We start from the raw sequence: 26,316 nt of genomic DNA, 5'->3' as shown, positions 1-26,316 counted from the left end.
GCCTTAATTTTTTAAATATAAAATATAAATATAGTTTGTTGTATGTTGGGTGTTTTTTAAATAGAATAGAGTGCTTTTTATATAGGTTAAAATATGTACATTATTTCCTGTAAAAATAAAATATATTAATTATTTTAAATAGGATGTTTAACCCACTCATAACAAGACATATATTTCTAAGTGCAAACATCTTTAATTCACCACCAAATTTTCATCTGTTAAAAAAGATCCTCCATGTTGGTAACAAACCCACAAAAAGGCATTATATATGCATGCACGGCCATAAATACCAGACCACACACAATAACCAAACAGCATATTCCATAGATGAATTAATTCTTGATTCTTTTCTTTTTAACAAATCAGAATGCAAGTGAAAATTCCTTTTACAATCCATGGAGAAAAGAGACTTAAAGCCATCCCAATGATAACAGGATTGCCACAATTAACAGGACCAGTTACAATCCTCAATCTTACAGAGAACACGATATACAACTCATCGCCTCATGATAGAACATATTAATTGGACTGTTGACCTAATTCAAATTATAGATATGTTATCTACAATTTGAAATTGGAATAAATTCTAAGACAAGATATCTACCATTTGATAATTGAATTAGGTCAACCGAATAGAATACCTCTTCTGTGGAGACTCAATAATTAACTGAAATCCTGTTGAGAAGAACTTTGTAAGAAAAAAATAATAAATCTCAAAGGTGACTTATTTGAAGACCATATATAGTCTCTCAAATCAGAATTGATCAGTTCCTCTAACCGCACAAAACTTTATTCTTCAAATGGCAAAACATCAACCCAAAAGAACCAACATAATTTTGACACGGCTTACTATAAACAGAAAAGTCATACGGATTAATTATGGTTCGAGAATCTAACATTGTAAAGCCTTAACTGTCAATCGAAATAGTTTTTAGATTGCCTTGTATGAAAATGAATCATTTTTTTTTTCAATCAGTTGTTTTGTTATTTAACGATGAATATTCAAATTTTGTGATGGAACATTTTCCCTCTCATTCAGCAGGGATACTTGTTTTTGTTGATAATTTATTTAACTTCCTGGCCAATTTTAGCTACAAATTTAATTTTATTATTCACTACAATTTAATTAGTAGCCGCGTTATAAATGAGATTAATTTCTTAATTATAATGAGTCCGGGACTGAATAATTTGATGATTATTTATCTGTATATCTCGCAATGTGTGTGAGACCAATGAATGCAATATATTAGTGCAGAGATGTTTAGTGTAATAATGTTTTCAAACAAGTAAAAAAATGTTAGTATAATGTTATTAAACTTAAAAGAAAAAATTAATGTAAGAAAATTAAAAAAAATAAGATTATGTATAATTGCATGAAACCTCATCATCATTCCATCAAGTTATCAACCATCTTTTTTTAAAAGGCCATTCCATGAACCATCTTACAACCACACCTATATAAGAACGTGCACTCACCACCATTCACTTTCACCCCATATCTCTCTCATAGCAAATTAAGGAGTTAACAACTTAATTAATTTGACCATATCACTATTTAGGAGCTGGCAAACTCGTCGCAAAAACCATGGCTAGAGGATCAAGAGGATCCCAACAAGAGAGGGGTGATAGACTTGTACAACGCCATACTCTCCAATGACACTGACACAATGCAGCGCCTTCTAGCTCCAGACCTGGAGTGGTGGTTCCACGGTCCACCGTGTCACCGCCACCACCTCGTTCCCCTCCTCACGGGCTCCTCGTCGAAGCCTTTAGTCCCTGATCTCGTAGTTGGGTTTGGATCAGTGACTATTGCTGAAGGCTTCGACGAGAGCAACTTGGTGTGGTGGGTACATGCATGGACCACCACTGACGAAGGCATCATCACGGAGGTTAGAGAGTATGTCAACACTTCCGTCACTGTCACCAAGCTCGGTTTGCATGTGAACAACGATGATGTTGTTTCTGCCACGTGTCAGAGTGTCTGGCAGAGCAAGCTCTGCGATGAGTCTGTTCCGGGACTCATTCTTGCCATCTAGCTAGTGAAGGTTCCAATGAAGACTATGTTTCTGAAGTTCACTGTGTGTTAGTGTAGTGTTGTTTTGTTCACTTGTTTGTGGCATTTTTATTCTGTATTTTTTTTTTCTTTAGGTTTGAAATTAAATGATGTGAACGATTAAATAAAATGTTAGTCGCTTATAGTAATCCAGTTTCATGCCTCTTGAAGATTTGCTAAAACTCAGAATAGGAATGATATATGTATGAATGAATATTTGTCTAATGCATATTGTGCAAAATTATAAATTAGTTATAAAGAAGAAGTCATTTTATAATAATTTATTAAACAAATTATTTAAGTTACTTCAAGTAAAAAATGAGGTTAAACAATTTCATCGTAATAGGTGAAATTCTCTAAGGTTTTAAGATGATTTATTGCATGCATTAATGAGGTTCTTTAACATATTTTACCTAGCTAGGGAAAATTAGACAATAACCCTTTATTAAACTGGGGTTGTTTTTGTCACGTCAACAAAAAAATATATAATATATTTGGCGATTTCCAAATGTCACATAGCATTTCGTCTCCTGTGCATACCATGTGAGACATCTTTTTAAGAAGAAAGTTAAATAAACAAAATTAATTAAATATAAAGTGCGTTTACAACTCTTTCAAGAGAATTTGACCTAGCTACAAACCCTAATAAAGCCCTTAGCTTGTAGTTTGGTATTTATGAAGATTATCTTTCCTACTCTATTTAGGTCCTATATGTGTGTGTGTGTATATATATATATATATATATATATATATAAAAGGTGGAAGGCTTTCTAGAGTGTGAATTGTGATTTAGTTTCCTTCACTTTCTTTTTCTCTTTTGAACCACACCAAACCTTTCTCTACTCTGTTTCATCCCATTTTCATTTTTGTTTCTTATCATAGCTTCAAAAAGCATCTATTGGTGTGGTTTGATTGTCGAAAAGCACTCTTTTGAAGCTTTGGTCAAGTTACTCAAGAGTAAGGAAAGCTTCACCCTTCTAGATGAAAAAAAAAATCATTGTGATTTTGTTCTAAGCTCTATTTTTTTTGCAATGCATTTTAACATAAACAATATCATAAAAACTTGTTTTTCTTAGTATTACAGGAACTAATTTATTTAGTTCTATAGACTAGCTTTTGAAAAGGGTATTTTTGTAATAAAGAACAAGGAGTGCCAAGAGAAAAATGGAGCGTGTTAAAAGCATCCTCACAACCCATTTGCCATAAAGAAGAGATGGGCCAGGCCCACGTGAAATTTGAATCTTCCATGAAATAGCCACAAAACACAACAACGTTTTCTCTAACATTCCACACTACTACTTGGCTAGGGCACCAACACCGCTAACACTCTGTTCATTCATTCTTCTCCGTCAGAAGCAGAGAGTAAGAATGCTCTCAGGGGATATACCTCCAAATCAGACCATTTACATCAAAAATATCAATGAGAAGGTCAAGAAAGATGGTAACTTCCTTTCACACCCCTCTTCCCATGTTTTTTATTCTTTGCTTTATATATGCAATCGTTTTCTGGATTCACTGTAATTTGTGAACTTTGCTAGGTTGCAATTATTATGCCCGTAAATTTTTAAGTGAATTTGTGAGCAGTAGACTAGTGCCTGAAGTCTTTTTTCTGCTGAATTAGGGTAGCCGTGGATTTGGCTTAGGAGTTGTGATTCTTGTATCTCTTCTGCTGAAGTTTTATTGATTGTTGTGAAGGGAAATTTAATGGGGTATTGGAGTGTGCGTGATTCAATTGGATAACATGGAAATTAATAAACCGAGATATATGTAGTGGCATTTTTTTATTCTTGTCCATGATTTTGCATCTCAGATGTTGTAATTGGATTTTTTGCTGATTTTATTGATTTGATTTTAGGGTTTTAGAAAAATAAATTGATTATGTTGTTGATCCTATGACAGAGTTTAAAACTATTTGGATATGTTCTTTTGTTGATTTGACTATAGGGTTTTAGATAAATATATTGATTTTGATGTTGACCCAGTGACAGCTTAAAATTAATTGGATATGTTCTTTTGGTGATTATTGCTGATATGACTTTAGGGTTTTAGATAAATAAATTGATTTTGATGTTGACCGTATGTAAGAGTTTAACATTTTTTTTCAATGTGGCAGAATTGAAGAGATCTCTGTATTGCTTATTCTCTCAATATGGAAGAATTTTGGATGTTATTGCTCTGAAGACACCCAAGCTTCGGGGACAGGCGTGGGTTTGTTTCAGTGAAGTCACTGCTGCAAGCAATGCAGTGCGACAAATGCAAAACTTCCCTTTCTATGACAAACCTATGGTAATTGTTAGATTACACTTATCTAGTATTTATTATTACACCGAAACTTATGATTCTGATTCATATGTAATTACCTAATGGTAATCAACTTATAGTGCTGTTGATAATTTCTTTACAGTTCTGTTCATAACTCTATTATATCTTGTACCAAACTTTTGGAACCATTTCTAGTAGCCAATGTTATCTTACTGTTCTTTTCCCCTTTTATCTTGTATGTTTTAGTTTCTCTTACTTGGCTACTAGGGATTTATGTTCGTGCCAAAAATATACCTATATTTCTAAAATTTCTTTGATCCGAGCATCTATTGTCCTGTTGGAAGTGTTTTCATTATCAAGAATGACACTGCAAGATATTGAAAATGCTGTGTTCTCCCCCCCTCCCATCTTCCTATGAAGTTGCTTGGTATTTGTTTGATTTTGGTTAATCTATCATTTTATCAATAACATGCGTGTCTAAAGGCTTTTTGTGTGAATAATTCGATGCAGAGAATTCAATATGCAAAAACAAAATCAGACTGTATTGCAAAAGAAGAGGGTACTTATGTTCCAAGGGAAAAGAAGAAGAAACAAGAGGAGAAAGGTGAGAACAGTTGTCATTTATTGTTCCCTAGTCTTCCTCATTTTTGAATTTTAGAACTCTTGCATATTGTATGTACCATATCCATCCCTGTAAGTAGGTTTAAAACTGAAAAAAAACCATGAAAATATTTTTAATAGTTGAAAGTATGCAGGTGATTATACTATGGTTTGAACCCACTGGTCATTTGTTGGTGTCATTTGTGAATGCAACTGATGTACGTCTTGACTTTTGAGGCATATTTGTTTTCTTTGCCTGGGAATTTTAGCAAACCTGTATCATCCTCAGATTCCTTAGGCCTAAAGATAATATAATTGAAAATTTCTGTTGTAAGGTTGTTGTTTAAAGGAAAGCTTGTAGTGGGTTATATCATTTTGTAATACCAAATTCATTATTTGACCATATGCATGAATTTCCTGCTGCTGCGTATGCTATGATAAAAAATTTAAATTTCCTACTACTATGAGTGTGAAAGATTAGTAAATTAACCCACCCATCACCCCTCCCAAATGGGAAAACAAGAGCATCACCCTTTCGCTGTTGCATGTGCACATGGCCAGCAAACCAAAAGGAAAAAGCCATCTAGCTTTTCAGAATAAATAAATCTGTATTTTCATTTAATTTTCATGTTAAACATTTTAAGTGAAAAAATATCTAACCTCCATCATTTGGACATTGTTTTTATGTTGTCTTTCTAATCTTGTTGCTGAAGAATCAATATTAGTTCCTTTCTAATCTTATTGTTCAATTTTGACTCACATAAACTTGCTGTTTAGCTGAAAGAAAGCGGCGTGCTGAGGAAGCACAACAATCTGGGGTGGCCAATGGAACACATAGTGCAAGTAATGGTGGTCCAACTGTAAGTTTCTTTAATCGTTGTTGCTTATAGTGTCTGATTTCTTCTATTCCCCTCTAAAAAAATTGGGTCTTCAGATCATTGTTCATATATCATATTCTCGTAAGCTTGAATGAAACTAGCACATAAATGACAATGATTATAGTCAAAGTTTTTTGTTTCGGTTCAACTGTAGGTCAGTGGATGGTAATGTTTAATGCACTTATCTATTCTGATGTTAATTGCACTAACATAGAATGTCCTATATCTGCAGGCATCATTCCGTCAAGGACCTGGTGCTCAAGAAACAGCTGCTCCTAACAATATTTTGTTCATAGAGAATTTGCCTCATGAAACTACTGGTAGGATGCTTGAAATGCTCTTCGAACAATACCCAGGTTTTAAGGAAGTGCGCTTGATTGAAGCAAAGCCAGGTATCGCATTTGTTGATTTTGAAGATGAGGTGCAATCGTCCATGGCCATGCAAGCTCTTCATGGCTTCAAAATCACCCCTCAGAATCCCATGATTATAACCTTTGCTAAGAAGTAGCTAATCGGTTTTCAGCAGTCTGTATTTTTGTAGATCATTGAAAAACTAATTGCAGTCTGTAAGTTTACAGAAAGTTAGAAACCAGCTTAAGGCAGAGTGAGAATTCAACCACATTTGTGGAAAGGTTGAGATCGTGCTGTTATAATGTTTATTGATTGTATTTTTGTTTTAATTTTATCAGTAAAACATCGTGTCCTTTTGAAACTCTAAGCTAGGTTCTTGAACTATGTTTTTAGTTGAAGAGTCAAGAAAGGAAATAAATCGGGAGACATTAAGGAATTATTTCAAATAGAAATAAGAGTATAAGTATGCAAATTAATCTAGGGTTATCCGCTATAGCCACAAGAGAAACATCATTCATACCAATCCTATTTTTATTATAAGTAAAAGATGTGGACACAAGCTTTGGAAACACTTGTTTTAAGTAGAAGCAATTGCATTGAGGAAAAATTTATTGACCATATCTTCTCACAAGTCACATGATTTAATTAATATCTTAAGGCTCATTATACTGTTTGGTATAATGGCGAGTTTTACATTGGCTGTTGAGGGTCCAACGAAAAAAAAAAAGAGTTGTAGTACTTGTAAAAGGAAAAAAAAAATCCTATATTGTAGCATGTGTGAAGCAAACTGGGAAGGTCACAGCAAGAAAGTAATTATATGGAGGGTAGAATCATAAATTTTCTTCCTTTTGTTTGACTGTTATAAAACAATGGTTTATGTAGTGAAGAGAAATTGCAAATTTTTTTTCCATTATCTATATAAGGTACTTTAATCCTTAATTATTAATTATTTTAATTTTTAATTATTAATTATTTATTTATTAGTCTCTAATATATGTCTCTAACTTGAGACATTAATTTTTATATTTATTTCTAAAGTTTCCGGAATGATACTATGGATGATCGTATATATAATCCAGGAAATTTAAAGGAGATTTTCTTTGAAGATCAGTTCAACATATATATGTTTCAACACATTACACTTTACATTGTGTACACAAGATTAATATAGTCTGGCAAACAACTAGTCTTAGAACATAGAAAGAAGCACCAAATCAACAAGCTAGTTCATGTTCATCGATTACAAAAGCAACATCAGCTTCCCTTTCGCTAACTCCAGCCTCTGCTTCCAGCTATGCAACCACCCTTAGATATTGTTGGTTTCAAACTCAGTGGTTCAACTTTTTTTTCTTTTTTCTTATTCTCTTCTTGTCAATATCTTTCCCAAGTTGTCCCTTTGACATCGTCCTTTCTCTCTCAAGCGATCTTCCTCCGCAGTATGAACACTGAACAGGAACGATCTTAAGTTATTATTACTGAGGGATACACTTGTCATTTTCATTTTTTAAAATAAAAAATTATAAAATAGATAATATTATAATAACACTTCTTAACCGTAGACCATTTGCAAACAAGTTTACCGTAGAAATCGCAGTAAGTAGCTATAGCACCAAGTTATAAATGATTAAATTAGAAAAAAAAAAGTTAACATGTGTAAAAACTAAAAGGTGAAAGTGTTGAACAACTTCTTATTTGCTTTTTGGCGTATTAATACTGTAGCATTGTTTAAAAAACTTTCGGTAAATAATTACTTTTATTCTTATGTGTAATTCTGAAAAATAAAAAATATAAAATTTAATTTTCGAAAGAGTAAAAAAACAATAAATATATCTGGCCATTAATTATTGTCTATCCCCATTAACTTTATGTGACACAAAAGAATAAATTTATTATTGAAATGATGGTAAACGTAATCATAATAATCAGATTGAACAAAAATATCAAAAATTTATGTTAGACAAAAATGTCAATATTATTTTTATTAGAGGAAAATGTAAATAATTTTTTTTGGATCTAAAAATTAGTACATTGAACAAAAAATGTTAATAAATTATTATTATTGGACAAAAGATGTCAGTAATTTTTTATTTGACCTAAATATCAATATATTTCTATTGGATTAATTTGTTAGACCTGAAATTTCATTTCATTTAAAGATAAAATATAATTTTAAATAAATTTTCGTCATTTTTTTATCGTTACAAGTATAACATTATAATAATCATTTAAAAAATATATTGACAAACATAATTTAAAACAAACATAATAATAACAATAATATTGATTATTAACCATAATTTATCTATCATAATAGAAATCATCCAAAATAAACATTACACCAATTTTTCAAAATAAAACATTATAACAATGTATCAATCATTACAATTTTTTTTCAAATTATCCTAAAAAATAAATATATTTCATATTTCATTTTTTCAAATCTTAATAATTTTATTGACACGATGGATGAAAGTTAATAATAAAATACATTTATCATAATTTTTATACTTTCAAAAATTAAATTTTATATTTTTATATTTTAAAATGGCATTTATCAACAAATAAGAAGATACAGGGGCTATTTATCCAAAACTTAAAATTTCTTATGTTACGATAATAATAAAGGAAAAGCCAAGTACGTGAACACGCAGGAATCTCCGCGAGATATGACTGTTGTGAAAATTTGATTGGTTTTCTTTGTTGTGGTCGTCATAAAGTAATGAATAACGTAAGTTTAGGATCTGCTTTAGTGGCCGCCGTACCATGTGCATTGGAGCTGTACTATCCTACCTCAGATACCCACTCCACCATATAACTTTTTTTTCTTTATCTGGAATGCCAAATATACCCCCCTCCACTCTTTTTACTCTTTCTGATTTTTATATAGCCTTATATAATCATTTTCGTTAAATTCGAAGTTTCTTTAGCTTTTAAGTTTTACCCATTAATAGTCATTCACAATAACATTGCAGTATAAAACATAAGACCCACTTTATCTATTTTATAAGAGTTCGAATTTTAGGATGGTTTCAAATTATAATTCTGAATTTGAAATTTTATGTAGTATTTATTAAATGACAAAATATTTTTATATTACTTATATTAAGAAATAAAACAAATCATAATATTTTTGTAAGTTTAACTTTCATAGATTTTTATATAAAAGGAAGAATGTAAATTAATTTTTTTAAAATAATTACTTTAGTTAATAGAAATAGTAAAAATACATTCTTTAATGTATTCTCTTTTGAATACATTCCTCTTGATTAAAATTTATTAAACACAAAAGTTGGTCAAACCCACGTCTTAATAAATTTTAACCAATACTTCCTCCGACCCAAAATAAATAATATTTAAGGTTTTTACATATAAATTAAGAAAATAAACATTTATTAAAGAATAATTTTACAAAAATATCATTGTTCTCTATCTTAATTTCAATAAATATATTTTTAAGTGTTACATGAAAAGATTATTTATTATAGGAAAAGTTTAATATAAATATTTAAATATCTCAATAAAAAATGACAACATCAGTTAATTTGAAAAAAAATTTAGAAACTTGTAATCAATTTGGAACGGAGGAACTAAGAAAGAGTACATTTGTAACACTCATCTTCAATTAAAGCACCACTTGATCCATTGAACAAACGAGATTCTAAACTATTTTCTGTTTTTTTTTTTTACATAAAATTTTCTTTTGAAAGTCACTTGCCAACCAAAACAAAAATTAAAAAAATCGCAACAAGGCTAATTTGGTCATTACAAAAATAAAACGATCATAGACAAGGTCAGCAGCACTGTAAACTGACACTGACACGTTCCTGGTCGTCCTCCCCAACGACCAAACTCAAAGGTTCCCACTTTCAACTTTCAACCGAAACTGAAACTGAAACTGAAACTGAAACTCTCCTTTCAACTTTCAACACTCCTTGTTTTCAGAATAACATGAACAAACATTTTGTTATTTCAAACACTCTTTTAATGTATTTTTCTGTTTATAAATCTTATCCGATCTATATTTATATTTCCTTTTTAGGTGTTAAAAAGCACAGCGAGTGTTCATAACATTTTTCTTCCGTTAAATGTTCTAGTGAGATTCATTCATTCATTCATTCCCATTGTCTTGTCCCAACAACATGGAAAACCAACAACCAGCGAACAAGACCACCAATCTCTTGAACCACCTCGTGAAGGAGCTCCTCTACGCCATCCTCGACCACCTCGACGAAGACCCTTTTGCCCGAAAGTCCCTCTCCCAATCCTGCAAGTCCTTCCACGCGCTCGAAGCCACGCACCGCACCAACCTCAAGCCACGCCGCCTCGAGTTCCTCCCACGAACCCTCCACCGCTACCGTTCAATCTCGCACCTCGACCTCACGCTCTGTCCCTGCGTCGACGATAACACGTTAAAGTCTCTCTCCCTCGCTTGGAACTCTTCCCTGCGTTCCATTGACCTCTCGAAGTCGAGGCTGTTCTCGCACGTGGGGCTGTCGGCTCTGGCCATGAACTGCACGTGCCTCGTTGAGGCTGACTTGTCTAACAGGCCTGACCTCACTGACGTGGCCGCCAAGGCAATCGCCGAGGCTGTGAACTTGGAGAGGCTGTGCTTGGGACGGTGTAAGGGAATCACGGACTTGGGGATTGGGTGCATAGCTGTTAGGTGTAGTAAGTTGAGGCACGTTGGATTGAGGTGGTGCATTCGGGTAACTGATTTTGGGGCCGGTTTGATTGCTATTAAATGCAAGGAGATTCGGAGTTTGGATCTTTCTTATTTGCCGGTAATTAATAACTGCTTTTTCAGTGTCATAGCTTTGATAGATTTTGACGTTTGGTGTTTGGGAGATTCTATGTCTGATCAGTTATATGACCAAAATACAGTATATAACTGAAAGACTATTAATCTTCACCTAAGTTGTCGACTTTTTTGTGAGGTTGAGTTAGTCTCCAACCTAAATTTGTAATTAATAACTGTTTTTTCTTTATCATAGCTTTGATAACTTTTGGTGTTTGGTTTGTCAAAGATCCTGGGTTGACTACTGACATGCTCAAAATAAAATATATAAGTGAGGAGCTAGTCTCGTCTTATAATTGAGATTGAGTTAGGTTCAAATCCAGATTCTAATACAGCAACTATGAAATGTTTAGGAAATGAGTGCTTTTGTTGAGTCACACTTTGTGTGTTTTGCCAATCATAAATCATGTCGTTTCCAATGAGATTGAGATGGTTGGCTGATGTGTCATTTACCATTGCAATGGGAAGGAATTGACCAAATCTGCCTCTTCTGTTGCATTAGTTTCAAGGTTTTAAATTGTGGTTGCAGTTTCATCACAATCAGAAAGTTGTAGACGAATGCGGCTAATGTAGCCACACAATTGCAGTCACTAGGACTCTAAACATCTTGATGTTGTGGCTGCAATTATAGTTGCTGACCGTGTTTTAAAACCTTGCTAGTTAGATGGCTTATGATTGTTTTACTAGTGTGATTGGTTTCATCTGTGGATTTGTTGTGTTTTTGTTTGCTCGTTTAATAGAGTGCAGATTCAATGGTCAACCTCTTGGTTCTTACATTGATTTTGATGATAGGTTGCTTTAGTATAGTGATTTGGATGTTGGACTCCAGTATAATTATCACTACACTACATTGATTTTATTTTATTGCTTCTTACATAAAAGTTAACTGTTGAGACAGCACTCAGCAACATATGTATTTTGCTCTTTTTCAGGCTAACGTTGAAGCATGCCTGTTAAGATTTTGTTGAACATGTATATGACGAATTTTTAGTTGCACTGATAATTCAATGTTCAATTCATTAATGTACAGATCACAGAAAAATGTCTTAATCATATCCTTCAATTAGAACATCTAGAAGATTTGATTCTTGAACACTGTCTTGGCATTGAGGATCATGGCCTTGCAACCCTCCAAGCAAGCTGCAAGTCAATGAAGGTATCCCTTTTGGTTTTCCGTTTCCTTCCAGCGTCCATTGGAGGCACATTGTGCCTAACTAAAAAGTGTCTTCTCCCTTCCCTTATACCCTCCAAAGCTTGGTGAAAGTAGAATTTAGCAGATTTAGGATAATGTCAAAAGACTACACCATATGCTGCCCCCCCCCCCCCCCCCCACACACACACAACACATCATTTAAAAATTAAGTACTTTTATTTGATTTATGTTTTGATGCCTGTAATTTTCTTCATTTTTTAATAGAGAAAAGTAATATCGTGCCCAAGTAATGGGGACTGACTGAAATGCTTGTGATTTTCAATGTATAATAAACAGTACTTATTGTTTATCTATAATATTCATTCAAACATCTAGCAAGTGAGTCGTCTGGATTCTGTAAGTAGTTCATGGGAACTAGTTTAGGTATGCTCTGCTGAAAGGAGAGTGAGACATTAACTTTCCCTGTTTGATATAAGTAGCATTAGAAAACTCATGTTCTCTCTTTTCTTGACAGATGCTTAACTTGTCGAAATGTCAGAACATTGGTCATATTGGCATAGCTTCTCTTACAAGTGGTTCTCAGAATTTAGAAAAGCTTATCTTATCCTCCAGCGTGATTGTAAGTTTTGAATCTGGCCAATCATTTATGTGGTAACCATTTTCTGGACTATGCCTTGTGCTGCTGCTCACTCAATTAATTGTACTCAGGTTACTACTGATCTAGCAAAATGTCTGCAAAGTTTTTCAAGACTGCAATCGGTTAAACTTGATAGTTGTTTGGGTACAAAGTCAGGATTAAAAGCCATCGGTAATTTGGGTGCCTCACTCAAAGAACTGAACTTAAGTAAATGTGTTGGAGTCACTGATGAGAATCTCCCGTTCCTTGTGCAACCACACAAAGATCTAGAGAAGTTAGACATAACATGCTGTCACACGATAACACATGCATCCATATCCAGCCTAACAAATTCATGTTTAAGGCTTACTTCCCTTAGAATGGAGTCTTGTAGCTTGGTCAGCAGAGAGGGTTTCTTGTTTATTGGACGGTGTCAACTGTTGGAAGAATTAGATGTCACAGATACTGAAATTGATGATCAAGGTTGCATTTCTAACCTTACATTTACATTAAAAAAAGTTTACCTACAGTGCATGATTTATGCTTCTTGACTTGTGTAGGGCTTCAGTCAATCTCAAGATGTACCAAACTTTCTAGTCTGAAGTTGGGCATATGTTCGATGATAACTGATAATGGACTTAAGCATATTGCAAGCAGTTGTTCAAAGCTCAAACAACTTGATCTCTATAGGTTTCTCATATCTCAACTTTGTTACATTTAAACCCAATTTAAACATTAATGGGAGAAAATTCACAGCATTCTTCACCTCATATTTTAAATGAGTGAAAAGGCTTCATGAAACTTTATCATTGCAAAACATGTAGTTTTGATAGCTCATAGACATTTGACAAGTCTAATCTCATGTAGAGATGGTGATTCTAAATACGTGGTGATAATTTTTTTGACAATTTCCTTTGTTTTTCTTTAAAGTTTACTCTGTTGATTTCACAGGAGCTCAAGAATAACTGATGAGGGAATTGTTGCAATTGCCCTCGGTTGTCCTTCACTTGAGGTTGTTAACATTGCTTATAACAGCAACACCACGGATACATCATTAGAGTTTCTTTCAAAATGCCAGAAACTAAGAACTCTAGAAATCCGAGGGTGCCCTCGTATTTCACCAAAGGGTCTCTCAAATATTGTTGCCAGGTGTAGGTATCTTGAGATGCTGGACATAAAGAAGTGTCACAAAATTAATGATACTGGAATGATTCAGTTGGCTCAACATTCTCAAAACCTAAAACACGTAGGTTCCTATTCTTTAGTTGTCCAAAATATTTGGAGATTCTTTTGTATGCTAGTATTTATTATCATTAGTGTCTTGATATACTAAGGTGTTAAACACCTCAATGTGTATTTAAGAACTAACTTAGCATTGATTTATTTGAATTGTAGATAAAGCTGTCATATTGCTCAGTAACAGATGTGGGGCTCATTGCACTTGCTAGCATAAGCTGCTTGCAGCATATATCCATTTTTCATGTGGAGGGTTTAACTTCAAATGGCCTAGCAGCTTTCCTTTTGGCTTGTCAAACTTTGACTAAAGTGAAATTACATGCATGCTTTGAGTCATTAATACCTCAACAAATTCTAAAATACATGGAAGCTCGTGGCTGTGCGCTTTTTTGGAGGGATAAAACGTTTGAAGCTTCCGGGTACGTACTTTTGGACATTTCAGACCTTTATTTTAAGCTAGTCATGCAGGAACTGAATCATGGGTGATAAACATGAATCCTCGAATTTGGTGTTCAATTAAAACCACTAGATGTTTTTGTTAGGAATCAGGCCTCTAAATGGGATAAGCCCTTCAAAGTGTATCACCCTAGGATCTTTTTGGACAATCTGTAATAGAATTAGAGTGATTGAGACGTTCTCACACTCTGGGAGGGAGCACTGCTCTCTGATATTTCTCTATTCTTCTGTCTCTTTTTCCTTTCTCTGCCAGCACCACTGATACAGAGTGTATCAGTTTTGCATAGTGGGCACAAGATAAATTCTCTACACATGAAATAAAATTTTGATTAATGGGGAAAAATGGAAGATAATGAGACTTAAATGACAATCTAAAACCATAATAATATAAAGAAAAAAAGTTTAGAAATTAAGTGGAGGCATTTGTCCCTAGTGGAATATCACAACTTGTTCATTGCTTCATGATTATGATTAATATGTGTCTTCCATTCCATCCATGGGGAAAAAGCTTTATGAACTCACTGAAAAAAAATCACAAATTATGATATGACAGAGTTACCAGATTAAGGATCAGGTAAAAACTGACATGTTTAATACAAAACTTCACTGTTCAGTCTGTTCTGCATTTTCAACTAAACTTGTAACTTGAAAATTTGAAATATTGTCTTTGTATTATAAAGTGCCAATACAAGATATTCTTAAATCATAACATTCTTTCATACAAATATTCAGCATATCTAACTACAAGCTGTGCACATTTGTGACAGGTGGGACTAGATCGAAAAAGATGGAAGCTACATGCTGGAAGGAGTTTGAAAGTTCCATAAGCAGAAACCAATGCTAGGTTTTAGTTTTGTTGGCAATTGGCTTCACAAAAGCTTCGGATGTTTAATTTTTAATGGTACATTTTTGTCAGAAAGTGAAAATCTATGTATTAATTTTTGGCAAAAACAAAAATGTTATGCCAAATCTTTGTTTGGTCGTTCTGAAATATACAACAATGACAAAGTTGTAGCTGCTAGGCTTGTCTTGTCTCAACATTGGAGGAAGCAATTAAAAAACCTCCTAAGGGATACATGGGACAAAAAGTGCATAAGTCTCAGTCAAAGATTTTCATTGTTGGCTTTTCAAAAACATTAATAGTCAAAATGGATATGATATGGCTGATTTATCCCTAATTGTAATATTTTGACGGGTTCAATATAATTCCCTCCCTCAAAAGTCAAGACCACTCTCTACAATTACTGTTATTGGTGAGTGTTACATCAAAGGGCTAAGCTGATGCAAGACATTGTTTTCAAGTGTATTATGACGATGTTGTTTTCACACCATTATTATGGAGGGGCCAGGAAATGAATTCGGTTAAAAAAATATATAGTATGCACTCTCACTTTTTGTTGAAAGTACAAGCTTTTTGAAAATTTAGAAAACGCGTTTATTATTATAACGATGGATGGTGATGCTAAAGCACAATCCATAATACCTATATTCAGTTATTCGCTCAAATTAGCATTGCGGATCATATGATTAAAGGAAAAGAGATCCAATTTAGCAAAGTAAATACTTATAAGATTATTCTACATATTGTATTTTCCGCAGCTCAAGTAGTAAGATCGTGGACGAAATTCTTTTTTAAGTAATACTACATCTTTTCATTAATCATCTTATTATATATAAAAATATTAAATGAAATAAATACAATTAATATTTTAATTTAATGAGTATATGCTGTCAGTATAGAAGAATTTGCATTGTTAACCAATTAGCAATCAATTTTGAAGTCCTAATAAATAAATTTATAAATCTATCATACATAATATATAATGATTTATGATTAAATAATAATATAATAATATTTTACCTTATCATATATAATATATAAAATATTTAATATTTATCTCATCTAATAAATAAGCATATGCAATATTATTCTTTTCATTTCATTTTTTTCCATTAGAATTTGATTTGCACATCATGAGATTTGGAACTAGTGAAATCCTAGATGGGTTACGTGTTAACTTGTTCCATACTTTGAAGTCTGTATTGATATTTGACAATTAATGTTCCCATGACTTTATGGTTATATACCAAATACGACAATTTATTAAGCAGCAGAACTGGTCAAAGAAAATGAAATCTAGAAGCTGGGGCACAATTGAATAGTTCTCCCCGTTAATCTAGAGGCCATTCTACTATAGATTCTTGCCTTTATTTAACAACTATTCTTATTTAGGTCAACTATAGTCTCTCACTTGGTTACTTGTGATTTGGATGCCAGGGAAAACAATGTTCAATTTGGTTCGGGTTTAAATTTAAACCAAGTTAATTTGATGATAAATGGTTTGTTCTATTCGGATTATTGAGTAGGAATATACATAATTTTTTTGGAAAAAATGTTTCATAAAATATAAAAGAATACATATGTATGAGTGCCATAAATGCATATATTGTGAAAAAAAAAATTCCTTTAAAAATATACAAATTTGTTTGGGGAATCAATTAAATCATTATATAGTAAGAGAATCTACTTAATTGGTTGAAGAATGTCTGAATATTATAAATTATTTATTATTATAGATAAAAAAAATTAAATCGTTATATCTCAACAAATAATGATCAGTAATAGAAAAAATGGTTATCAAGATTCATGAATGAGAAAACTAGTTTTTTCTTGAAGAATGCCACAGGGTCAAGTCATCTTATTTATAAAGTGGTAACCCGATATGCTCGAATAAATTGGAATCGAGTTTCATTAGTTTTGACTGGAACAGGGAACAAACATAAAAAAAATCAATTTATTTGATTTTTCCAATTAATCGTGTAAAACCAAATTAATGCCCTTTTTTTTACAGAAATTAATGCCCATCCTTATTCATATCAAAATTTTGTGTGCATATTTCATTTATTTGTGCCCTGATTTATAAACAGAACATATTCTCTCACAGTGTTTGCCTAGCTCCACAGTAAAAATAAATTAAAAAGGTAGAGAGAGCGAGGGAATAGAGTAATGAAAAGAAATGATGAAAAAATAAATAAAAAGTTTAGAAAGAGATAAAAAAGAGTGAAAATATATATACTAGAGACAGCTGTGCAGAAACTATTAAATAAAATAAGCTTGTGCATAACTAGTCGAAATAGCATACGAAAATAGTTTAGAAACTGTTAAAATAAGTTTGTGTATTAAAAAAATTATTGTAATCAACCAATAAGTTAAGTTAGTCGTCAAACTATAAGCTATTAAAATGATTTACCAATCGCATTAGGAGCAAAAACTCAGGACATCACATAGTACTAAAATGTTTGCATATGATCGAGTAAATAATTTATAATGAAAAAGTTATGAAATATTAAAATAACTTTAATACAATTTTTTTAAAAATTTTTCTACTATAATTTTACGTATAATACATCTTGAATTTTTATTATACTTATAGCTTTAACGGGATATCACATTTCTTTTAGATTATTACCTTTCTTTTACTCTTTTAGATGGCAATAATAATAGAAAAAGACCAATAATAGTAAAGCATAATTAATACAGATTATCCATCTGGTTTGACGAGGCGTTAGTGACACGTTTTCCTGTTCATTAAAAGAGACCTTTGATAATGTCATTTAACTCCTTGAATTTAAAACTCTAAAGTAATTAAGCGAGTCAATAAAGGGTGGGGTGGTTTTGCCTTTTTCTCCTATTATTTTTTTTCTCTGAATACAAATAATAATACACAAATTATTCTTTATTTTAAATATCTCATTAATATTTTTTATTTTTCTCCATCTCTCTTCCTATTTCATTATAAATCTTATTATATTTACATGTTTTTCTTTATTTTTCTTCTCTCTTTTAAGTATAGGATAACACATTACGTGTATATCAAACATTTCCAATTTCAAATGCCGACACCCTTTGAGAAATCAGAATCTAGTGAAATGGTAATCTTGCTTTCTAGAAATTTTAAAGTGGCAAGTTGGTACAGACAAACCAAAGCGATTATATGGGCGTTTACTTGGGAGCACTACAACTTAAAAATAATACTATAAACAAAACATATGTGGCCTGTCTCATTAAATTGGACAAAACAATACTTATTTTATAAGGATGTGATAAAACAAAGAATTAATTGAAGAACTGTTGCAATGTATATTTTGAGTTTATTGATTTGACTTCATTTTCTTTGGTCGTGGATAGACACAAAACATAGAACCACTCTAAACATTAATTAACACTTTGGTGAATTTTGGACTTAATTGCCTACATGCTCCGAGATATGGATTTAAAATAACCTAGTACCCGAGTATGACTCCTCCAAAACACTTAAGTCACTTATGCTAGATATGTATCATCAATCGTCATAGGCATGCGCACCGTCATGACAAACATGAGGGTATTAGTTCTTACACAAGTTCAATGAATATAATTCAATTCAGTCCATAATACATATTAAACTTATGAGATATGACTTGAATTTTATTTTCACTAGAAAATTTAAAAAACTTTAAATATAACTAAATTTCAAATCAAGAATTATTATCATAATTAACCCAAAGATTAAAGTTTATGGGAATAATTCAAAAATCAAATACCCAAATTATGATATTTATTAACACAAATTAACCCTCAAACCAGTTTAAACATGGCTTACACTTTTTTTTAGTTGACCATAGTAGTTTGACAAAATTCTCATGAGCATATATATCTTAAGAGATATCCTATCACACTTAATGATGATTATATATCAGACCAAATCTTTTTAAGATTTTATTGAGTAATTTTTTGTTAAGTATTGCGTTTAATTAAGAGCAATATACGGAGCTTACTTTCTATTTTTTAGTTATGTTTCAACTCTAAAAAGAACAAGAACATTAATATGCTTATAATTAATGGTGAACTTGTTAAAAACAATATCCTTCTATTTCTTTACCTTTTGATATATCATTTTGAGAGCGTTATCCTGCTTGCCATTCATGTTTATTTTGCAGTGTCATTGCTTTAAAATCAACAATCTCGCAATAGCTTCGTTTTTTTATAGAAAAGAAAGGAGCGAGATTGAAGTGCCTTCTACCACAAATTGGTGTAAAAAAAGGATAAAGTCCATTATGAGATTTTTTATTTTTTATTTTTTTGCTGCCTAAGTGCATTGTAAGATTTAAAAACTCTTGGAGAAAGGAACATGAGAAATTCATAGGAAGGAGAAAAATAAAAACTGTGGAGTGTACAACTAATGAGATTTAAATTTCATCCATAATTTAAGATAACAAGGCAAGTTTTCCTTATCACACAAATAATACAATATTAAACTTAAATTCAAAACCTTTAGAGGATTCTCTTGACCAGCACGATTGTGCTAAGGATTAACATGGCTATAATTTGACACTTAATCTCTATCATGCGAGAAATCCAACACGATTGCACTGCTCCTTTGAGTGTTTAACTGGCACTTTGCAACATTATTTAGCATGATTATGTTGATGTTTAGCACAACCATGCTCTTCTAGAAGGTAACTGTTGGCTCCAAGATAGAGCTTTCCAACTCTTTTTTTCCAGTATATTTCTTGAGCACATGTTTATTACAAACTTACATCAAAATGTGAGTTTTATTAATAAAATATGTATAAATAAGAATGAGATAAGACAAAAACTCATTTCAAGATCCATGCATATATATTTCTTGAGCACCTGTTAATATTGCAGTAACCACTTTGAAATTCCAGGACGAATCTTGTATTAGGGTGTGTTTGTTTAGGAAGAAAAATAAAAAGAATAGGATGATTTTTCAATTATTTGGTAGAAAAGAAAATAAATATGTATATAAAATGATATAAATATCTTAAATAAAAAAATCTTAACTATCTTTCTCATATCTCTAATTTATTTTACTTTTACTTGCTAAATTTGATTTTTTATTTATTTTATAACGTAAATTTTGTTTATATTTGATTTTAATATTTATTGTTAATTAAATTTTATTAAATAACGATATAATATTTTATTAGCTTGTCATCAATATCAACATTTATTGCAATACATTATTAAAATCTTAAATAGCTTTTTAATTCTTACCATACGTGATTGTTGTTGTTTTTTAGTCCTCTTTTTTAAAAAATCTCATTATGTTCTCTATATTTTTTATTGTTTCATTTTATTTCCTATATAAATCATTAGCTCAATGAAAAATAAAGTACATACCTTTATAAAATAGTTATGTCACCACTAACTAACTTATAATCTCAACTATCTATACATAATCATATATAAGTCTAATTTATTGATTTCATTTCTCACGGTGACAAAATATTACCGGAGTCTCCTACACATGTGTTTTTTTTTTTAATGTGTGTGTGTTTTTAATTTAAAGCAAAACTTCTGTTGCACGATCTATAACTAAAACTTTGGAATATACATGAAAAACAGTTATTAACTTGACCTACACATAAAAATAGTTAATATATTTTTTTCTTAAAAAAATTAAATATATTTTTGGTTATTGTAATTTAGTATTTTTTGTTTTTTATCCTTTCAAAAACATTTTTTATTTTTAACTTTTACAAATTATGTTTGTTTTATTTTTTTAGTCTTTAAAATACTTTAATTTAAACAGTAAACAAAATATTATAAAAACAAATATATGATTAAAAAAAGAACATAATCTAAACTCCTCAACTTCTGGCACAGGAACAGTATCCAAACTAACGTGTTAGTTAAGCTTTTTAATTCAGAGGGAACAGACAAAGAAGCAAATCTCAGTGCGAGCCGAGCCGCCATCCAGTCAAACCCACGAGCTTTGACCCTAAAAAAACAATTTTTATTTATTTAAAAAAGATGTACATTGTACACGGTGGCAAATTTTCCACGGTCAAAGCTTCCCCTTGGTTTCTTACCTTCCCAGAAATAGCGTCCCCCAATAGAAACCAAAGCATTGTGCCATACATACGTAACTCTCTCTCTCTCTCTCTCTCTCTCTCACTCTTTATATTAAAGCTTTCCATTTCTTAGTTTCAAAAAATTTTCTTTTTCTCTCCACAGACCCCTCTCATGGCATCTTCTTCTGGTAGTTTAGACACCTCTGCAAGTGCAAACTCCTTCACCAACTTCACCTTCTCCACACACCCTTTCATGACCACTTCTTTCTCTGACCTCCTTGCTTCTCCCTTGGACAACAACAAGCCACCACAGGGTGGTTTGTCTGAGAGAACTGGCTCTGGTGTTCCCAAATTCAAGTCCACACCACCACCTTCTCTGCCTCTCTCTCCCCCTCCCATTTCTCCTTCTTCTTACTTTGCTATTCCTCCTGGTTTGAGCCCTGCTGAGCTTCTTGACTCGCCGGTTCTCCTTAATTCTTCCAACGTGAGTTTCACCTCCTTCTCTTCTCTTCTCTTCTGTTATTGTATTTGTTGTATGTGGTTGGTTTTGAACAATGGAAAAATGAAAGAGTTTTGTAGTTTTTAGGTAGCAATCCTGTTCCAACCGGATAGGATGGATGACAGAGTTTTGTGGTTTAGTTTTTTTTTTTTTTTTTTAACACCCTTTTCAAATTAGGTAATTGACCATGACTTGAGTTGACTTGATAATTTCATCTTGTAAGAGAGATTTGTTCAATGATTTGAATGTTGAAACAAGGGAATTACTTTTGGAGTTTGAACATGCTTTGCTTGAGATTTTTTTGGGTACTTTGTTCTGTCTTGTATATAGGTTTGTGGTTCATGTATCATATCACCGACTTTCTTTTTGTTGTTGTTGAATTAATGGGTTTGTGTCTCTAAATATACAGATTCTGCCATCTCCAACAACTGGAGCATTTGTTGCTCAGAGCTTCAATTGGAAGAGCAGTTCAGGGGGGAATCAGCAAATTGTCAAGGAAGAAGACAAAAGCTTCTCAAATTTCTCTTTCCAAACCCGATCAGGACCTCCTGCTTCATCCACAGCAACATACCAGTCTTCAAATGTCACAGTTCAAACAGTATGTGACCAATTTCAATGCATAGACTCATTTTCATTGAAGCAAAGCCTTTGTTTTTCTCTGTGTGTTTTTTTACATGACAAGTTCTCTTTTTCTAAATTTTTAAAACTGACGCCTTGTAACAGCAACAGCCATGGAGTTTTCAGGAGGCCACGAAACAGGATAATTTTTCCTCAGGAAAGGGTATGATGAAAACTGAAAACTCTTCTTCCATGCAGAGTTTTTCCCCTGAGATTGCTAGTGTCCAAACTAACCATAGCAATGGGTTTCAATCCGATTATGGCAATTACCCCCCACAATCTCAGACTTTAAGTAGAAGGTCAGATGATGGGTACAATTGGAGGAAATATGGTCAAAAACAAGTGAAGGGAAGTGAAAATCCAAGAAGTTATTACAAATGCACATACCCCAATTGCCCTACAAAGAAGAAGGTTGAGAGGTCTTTAGATGGACAAATTACTGAGATAGTTTATAAGGGTACTCATAACCATCCTAAGCCTCAAAATACTAGGAGAAACTCATCAAACTCCTCTTCTCTTGCAATCCCTCATTCAAATTCCATCAGGACTGAAATCCCAGATCAATCCTATGCCACACATGGAAGTGGACAAATGGATTCAGCTGCCACCCCAGAAAACTCATCAATATCAATTGGAGATGATGATTTTGAGCAGAGTTCCCAAAAGTGTAAATCAGGAGGGGATGAATATGATGAAGATGAACCTGATGCCAAAAGATGGTGAGTTTTTGTTTCCTACTTTGCATCATAATTAAGGTTCTATAATCCACTTTGTGACCTTGTATTACAGTATCATTTGTGTGGTTCATTCCATGGCTAATTTTTTCATTGATATTTCAGGAAAATTGAAGGTGAAAATGAGGGTATGTCAGCCCCTGGAAGTAGAACAGTGAGAGAACCTAGAGTTGTAGTTCAGACAACCAGTGACATTGATATCCTTGATGATGGCTATAGGTGGAGAAAATACGGGCAGAAAGTAGTGAAGGGCAATCCAAATCCAAGGTAAAAAAAGAAACACACTCTTTAGATCTTACTTTTGTCCAACTTTTTGAAAGATTTTATACTTTGAAGTTCCATTAAGAAAGAGTAAATTGAGAATCCCATTAAGGAATTCCTCACTCTCTTGCTAATAATAATATAAAGTGTTTAATGTAAAAAGCATGTTAAAGAGTTTTCCATTCTCGATCAATCAGAATTTATAATAGGTAAGAATTGTAAGGTACTAGTAGTTCTTATTCTTATAGGAAGTTAACAACTTACCATATATGACAATTGTAAATGCATATACTATTTTCTCTAATGTAAATGTGGTAAAAACATTATAGCTGCATGATGGCTTCTATTTCTTTGTCTACATCTTTTCAAACCTTACAATGACTTTTTTTTTTTGTTGAAATTCTCCAGTACACTATAACTTGTACCAGTTTTCCTTTTCCATGTCTAGAATTCCTTGGTCAAATTTGGCAACTTTCGTTTTTCCAATGTGTCCATGTGATTTAGAAGAATAATAGTACTCCTAGATTAGCCTGTCTAATATTGTGCTAAACTTGTGACATGTAGGAGTTACTACAAGTGCACACACCCAGGATGTCCAGTGAGGAAGCACGTGGAAAGAGCCTCACATGACCTAAGGGCTGTGATCACAACTTATGAGGGAAAGCACAACCATGATGTTCCTGCAGCCCGTGGCAGTGGCAGCCATTCTGTTAACAGACCAATGCCAAACAATGCTTCAAACCACACCAACACTGCAGCCACTTCCGTAAGGCTCTTGCCAGTGATCCACCAAAGTGACAATTCCCTTCAGAACCAAAGATCACAAGCACCACCAGAAGGGCAATCACCCTTCACCCTAGAGATGCTACAAAGTCCAGGAAGTTTTGGATTCTCAGGGTTTGGGAATCCAATGCAATCTTACGTGAACCAGCAGCAACTATCTGACAATGTTTTCTCCTCCAGGACCAAGGAGGAGCCTAGAGATGACATGTTCCTTGAGTCTCTACTATGCTGAAGGAATTTTTTTTTTCCCTTTTTGGTAGCTATGGAAGGTTGGAAATTTTGGAAGTGGGGGACTAGGATTTATTGGACAAATAAGGTTCCATTCGATTTATTGCATTTTTTGGTTTGTTTTGTTGTAAATTTTATACAGCCACAGGATTGGTATAGTATATACTAGTATTTCATAACTGTTGTATGCTTTTACACATGGTGTTGGTGAAATTTTTTTATTACTTTGGGGTTTCTCTTTTAGTTGGGAGGAGAACCTCATATTAATCTTTTGTAAGATTCTGTTGATTTTTTTCCTGTCTTCACAATTGTTCACTACCAAAATAGTATTGTTTCATAAGAAATGTGATTTTTTTTGTTAAACATCATGTCATGGTACATGGATTACATTTACACATAATAGTCATCATTTATATATGGTCTATAATGGGGCTTATATTTCAATGGAAAATGTGTTCAATTTGATGATGGGAGGGGCATATGGACAAGTCAAGGATTTAATTAGATGCCATACTAGTCAAAGATGGGTGCTGGCTTGTTTGGTGGGGTAAGTTGATCAAGGTCAACTTTGGTTGTTTCTTAGCATTTTTCTTCGTTAAACAAATGGATGCTTCCAGGTTGCAACCCTATCTATCCAAGTGGGGCAGCCATAAATTTTGTATTGTAGAATGGAAATGAAAAGAATGCCCTTAGGAGGGGTTTTATAGTACAAGGGTAGAAAGCCAAGTGCAGGGAAGGGGCAGTTTTGCAAAGGGGTTTTCACATTTTTGTTTATTTATGAGAGTTGTGTTGAGGTGGGACAAGTGGGAATGAGACATTTACGTGATGCACACGCTTCCCTTAGGCCTTGAGCCAAATTTCTGCAGATTCATTTGTTCTAGTCCTTGTTGTCACTGTCACGGGGCCACACTACACATGCCTGTTTCCCTTTGTCGCCGACCTTGCATCTCCCTAGCTAATCCTTTCTTTTATATCTTAGTTTTTGCCGTACCTCAAACAATAGAAAAATTGAAGGAGTGATTGAATCAAGTAGTTCAGGCAAATAATCTATTGTATTAGTGTCATTGTAGGTTTAAAATTTTGTTATGTCGGTTTCTTAAGTTGAAGTTTAATTATTAGAGCATTGGCCTTACTTGAAGTTGAATCAATTAAGATGGACATACATTAATGAAGTTTTAAAACTAAAGTCTTATAACAATTACTTTGAGAATACTAATCAAAATTGAACAAAATACTTTATTAAGATCACATAGTTTTATGTGAAACAATTTTACTCAAGTAAAATATGATCGATGTAGACGATTTTTTTTAAATATTTAATTCAATTATATATTTAAAATTTAATTTTGAGATCATTTATTAAATGAAAATAATTTTATATTAGTTGATTCATACATTTAATGATAAGTATTTAAGAAAAAATGTTTTATATATAAAAAAATTCAAATATATATATATATATATATATATATATATATATATATATATAATGTGATTATTTAAAACTCTCAACAAATGACTAAGTTGTTATCATTTCTTTCAATGTCATTTTAATTATAGTATTTTTTTAAAGGGGAAATATTTTAAATTAAAACAGTATTTAAGAAACGATGGTAAAAATATATTGAAGACAAAAGCTTCTAAGAGGTTCTTTTAGTTTTTCAAAAGTCAAGAAAAGCAAGTTCTGAAATAAATATAACGAATAGTATTATCGTATCACTTTATCCACACTAACACACAAAACTTATCATATCACTTTTACTTTAGATCATGTGTTGTTGAGAATTAGTGCAAATTTGTTTCCCCCTTAAAATCTTGTTTGCACAATTCCAATGTATCTAAATGGAAAAGATACATGGGAGGTGTTATGAGCAAATTGAGTTTCGGAGACCTCAACGGTACACAATATATATATATATATATATATATATA

The 26,316-nt window shown here is 32.5% G+C and overlaps 4 protein-coding genes across 5 annotated transcripts; all 4 read left to right on the top strand.

Moving 5' to 3' along the window:
* Nucleotides 1-1,460: 1,460 nt before the first annotated feature.
* On the top strand, nucleotides 1,461-2,202 carry LOC100792027 (wound-induced protein 1). Its single transcript, XM_026125307.2, has one exon. It carries the CDS (start codon nucleotides 1,668-1,670, stop codon nucleotides 2,034-2,036), a length of 369 nt encoding a protein of 122 aa, XP_025981092.1. The 5' UTR covers nucleotides 1,461-1,667; the 3' UTR covers nucleotides 2,037-2,202.
* Nucleotides 2,203-3,363: 1,161 nt separating this feature from the next.
* LOC100805822 (U2 small nuclear ribonucleoprotein B''-like) lies at nucleotides 3,364-6,462 on the top strand. Its single transcript, NM_001254349.2, is given in 5 exon segments — nucleotides 3,364-3,494; nucleotides 4,167-4,339; nucleotides 4,826-4,919; nucleotides 5,693-5,775; nucleotides 6,026-6,462. Coding segments are annotated over 5 exon segments (699 nt in total). The 5' UTR covers nucleotides 3,364-3,421; the 3' UTR covers nucleotides 6,302-6,462.
* A 3,489-nt stretch (nucleotides 6,463-9,951) lies between these two features.
* On the top strand, nucleotides 9,952-15,621 carry LOC100791500 (F-box/LRR-repeat protein 3). 2 transcript variants are annotated; one of them, XM_006596390.4, is made up of 9 exons: nucleotides 9,952-10,000; nucleotides 10,184-10,925; nucleotides 11,970-12,095; nucleotides 12,607-12,711; nucleotides 12,801-13,191; nucleotides 13,269-13,398; nucleotides 13,660-13,954; nucleotides 14,104-14,363; nucleotides 15,168-15,621. In XM_006596390.4, exons 2-9 carry the CDS (start codon nucleotides 10,284-10,286, stop codon nucleotides 15,175-15,177), a joined length of 1,959 nt encoding a protein of 652 aa, XP_006596453.1. In that variant the 5' UTR covers nucleotides 9,952-10,000; nucleotides 10,184-10,283; the 3' UTR covers nucleotides 15,178-15,621. The 2 variants fall into 2 exon arrangements, with proteins under 2 accessions (XP_006596453.1, XP_003544322.1); XM_003544274.5 differs by having other exon boundaries at nucleotides 9,963-10,925.
* Nucleotides 15,622-21,336: 5,715 nt separating this feature from the next.
* Nucleotides 21,337-24,752, top strand: WRKY49 (WRKY transcription factor 49). The gene is made up of 5 exons (NM_001317594.1): nucleotides 21,337-21,745; nucleotides 22,170-22,358; nucleotides 22,484-23,097; nucleotides 23,218-23,379; nucleotides 23,938-24,752. The coding sequence occupies exons 1-5, from the start codon at nucleotides 21,434-21,436 to the stop codon at nucleotides 24,386-24,388; spliced, it is 1,728 nt and encodes a 575-aa protein (NP_001304523.1). The 5' UTR covers nucleotides 21,337-21,433; the 3' UTR covers nucleotides 24,389-24,752.
* The last annotated feature ends 1,564 nt before the right edge of the window (nucleotides 24,753-26,316 follow it).

This window comes from Glycine max, chromosome 14 (genome assembly GCF_000004515.6).
Source record: "Glycine max cultivar Williams 82 chromosome 14, Glycine_max_v4.0, whole genome shotgun sequence".
NCBI classification, from domain to species: domain Eukaryota; kingdom Viridiplantae; phylum Streptophyta; class Magnoliopsida; order Fabales; family Fabaceae; genus Glycine; species Glycine max.
Note: the sequence above shows the minus strand (reverse complement) of the source record. Positions and strands in the feature narration are given on the sequence as shown.

Excerpts from the sequence above, each read along its gene's own strand:
- LOC100792027 (XM_026125307.2), top strand. The coding sequence starts at position 1,668 with ATGCAGCGCCTTCTAGCTCCAGACCTGGAGTGGTGGTTCCACGGTCCA.
- LOC100791500 (XM_006596390.4), top strand. The coding sequence starts at position 10,284 with ATGGAAAACCAACAACCAGCGAACAAGACCACCAATCTCTTGAACCAC. Across the intron at positions 12,096-12,606 it reads CAAGCTGCAAGTCAATGAAG|ATGCTTAACTTGTCGAAATG; the intron begins GTATCCCTTTTG and ends TTTTCTTGACAG. Across the intron at positions 13,192-13,268 it reads TACTGAAATTGATGATCAAG|GGCTTCAGTCAATCTCAAGA; the intron begins GTTGCATTTCTA and ends TGACTTGTGTAG.
- WRKY49 (NM_001317594.1), top strand. The coding sequence starts at position 21,434 with ATGGCATCTTCTTCTGGTAGTTTAGACACCTCTGCAAGTGCAAACTCC. Across the intron at positions 23,098-23,217 it reads GAACCTGATGCCAAAAGATG|GAAAATTGAAGGTGAAAATG; the intron begins GTGAGTTTTTGT and ends TTGATATTTCAG. Across the intron at positions 23,380-23,937 it reads AAGGGCAATCCAAATCCAAG|GAGTTACTACAAGTGCACAC; the intron begins GTAAAAAAAGAA and ends TGTGACATGTAG.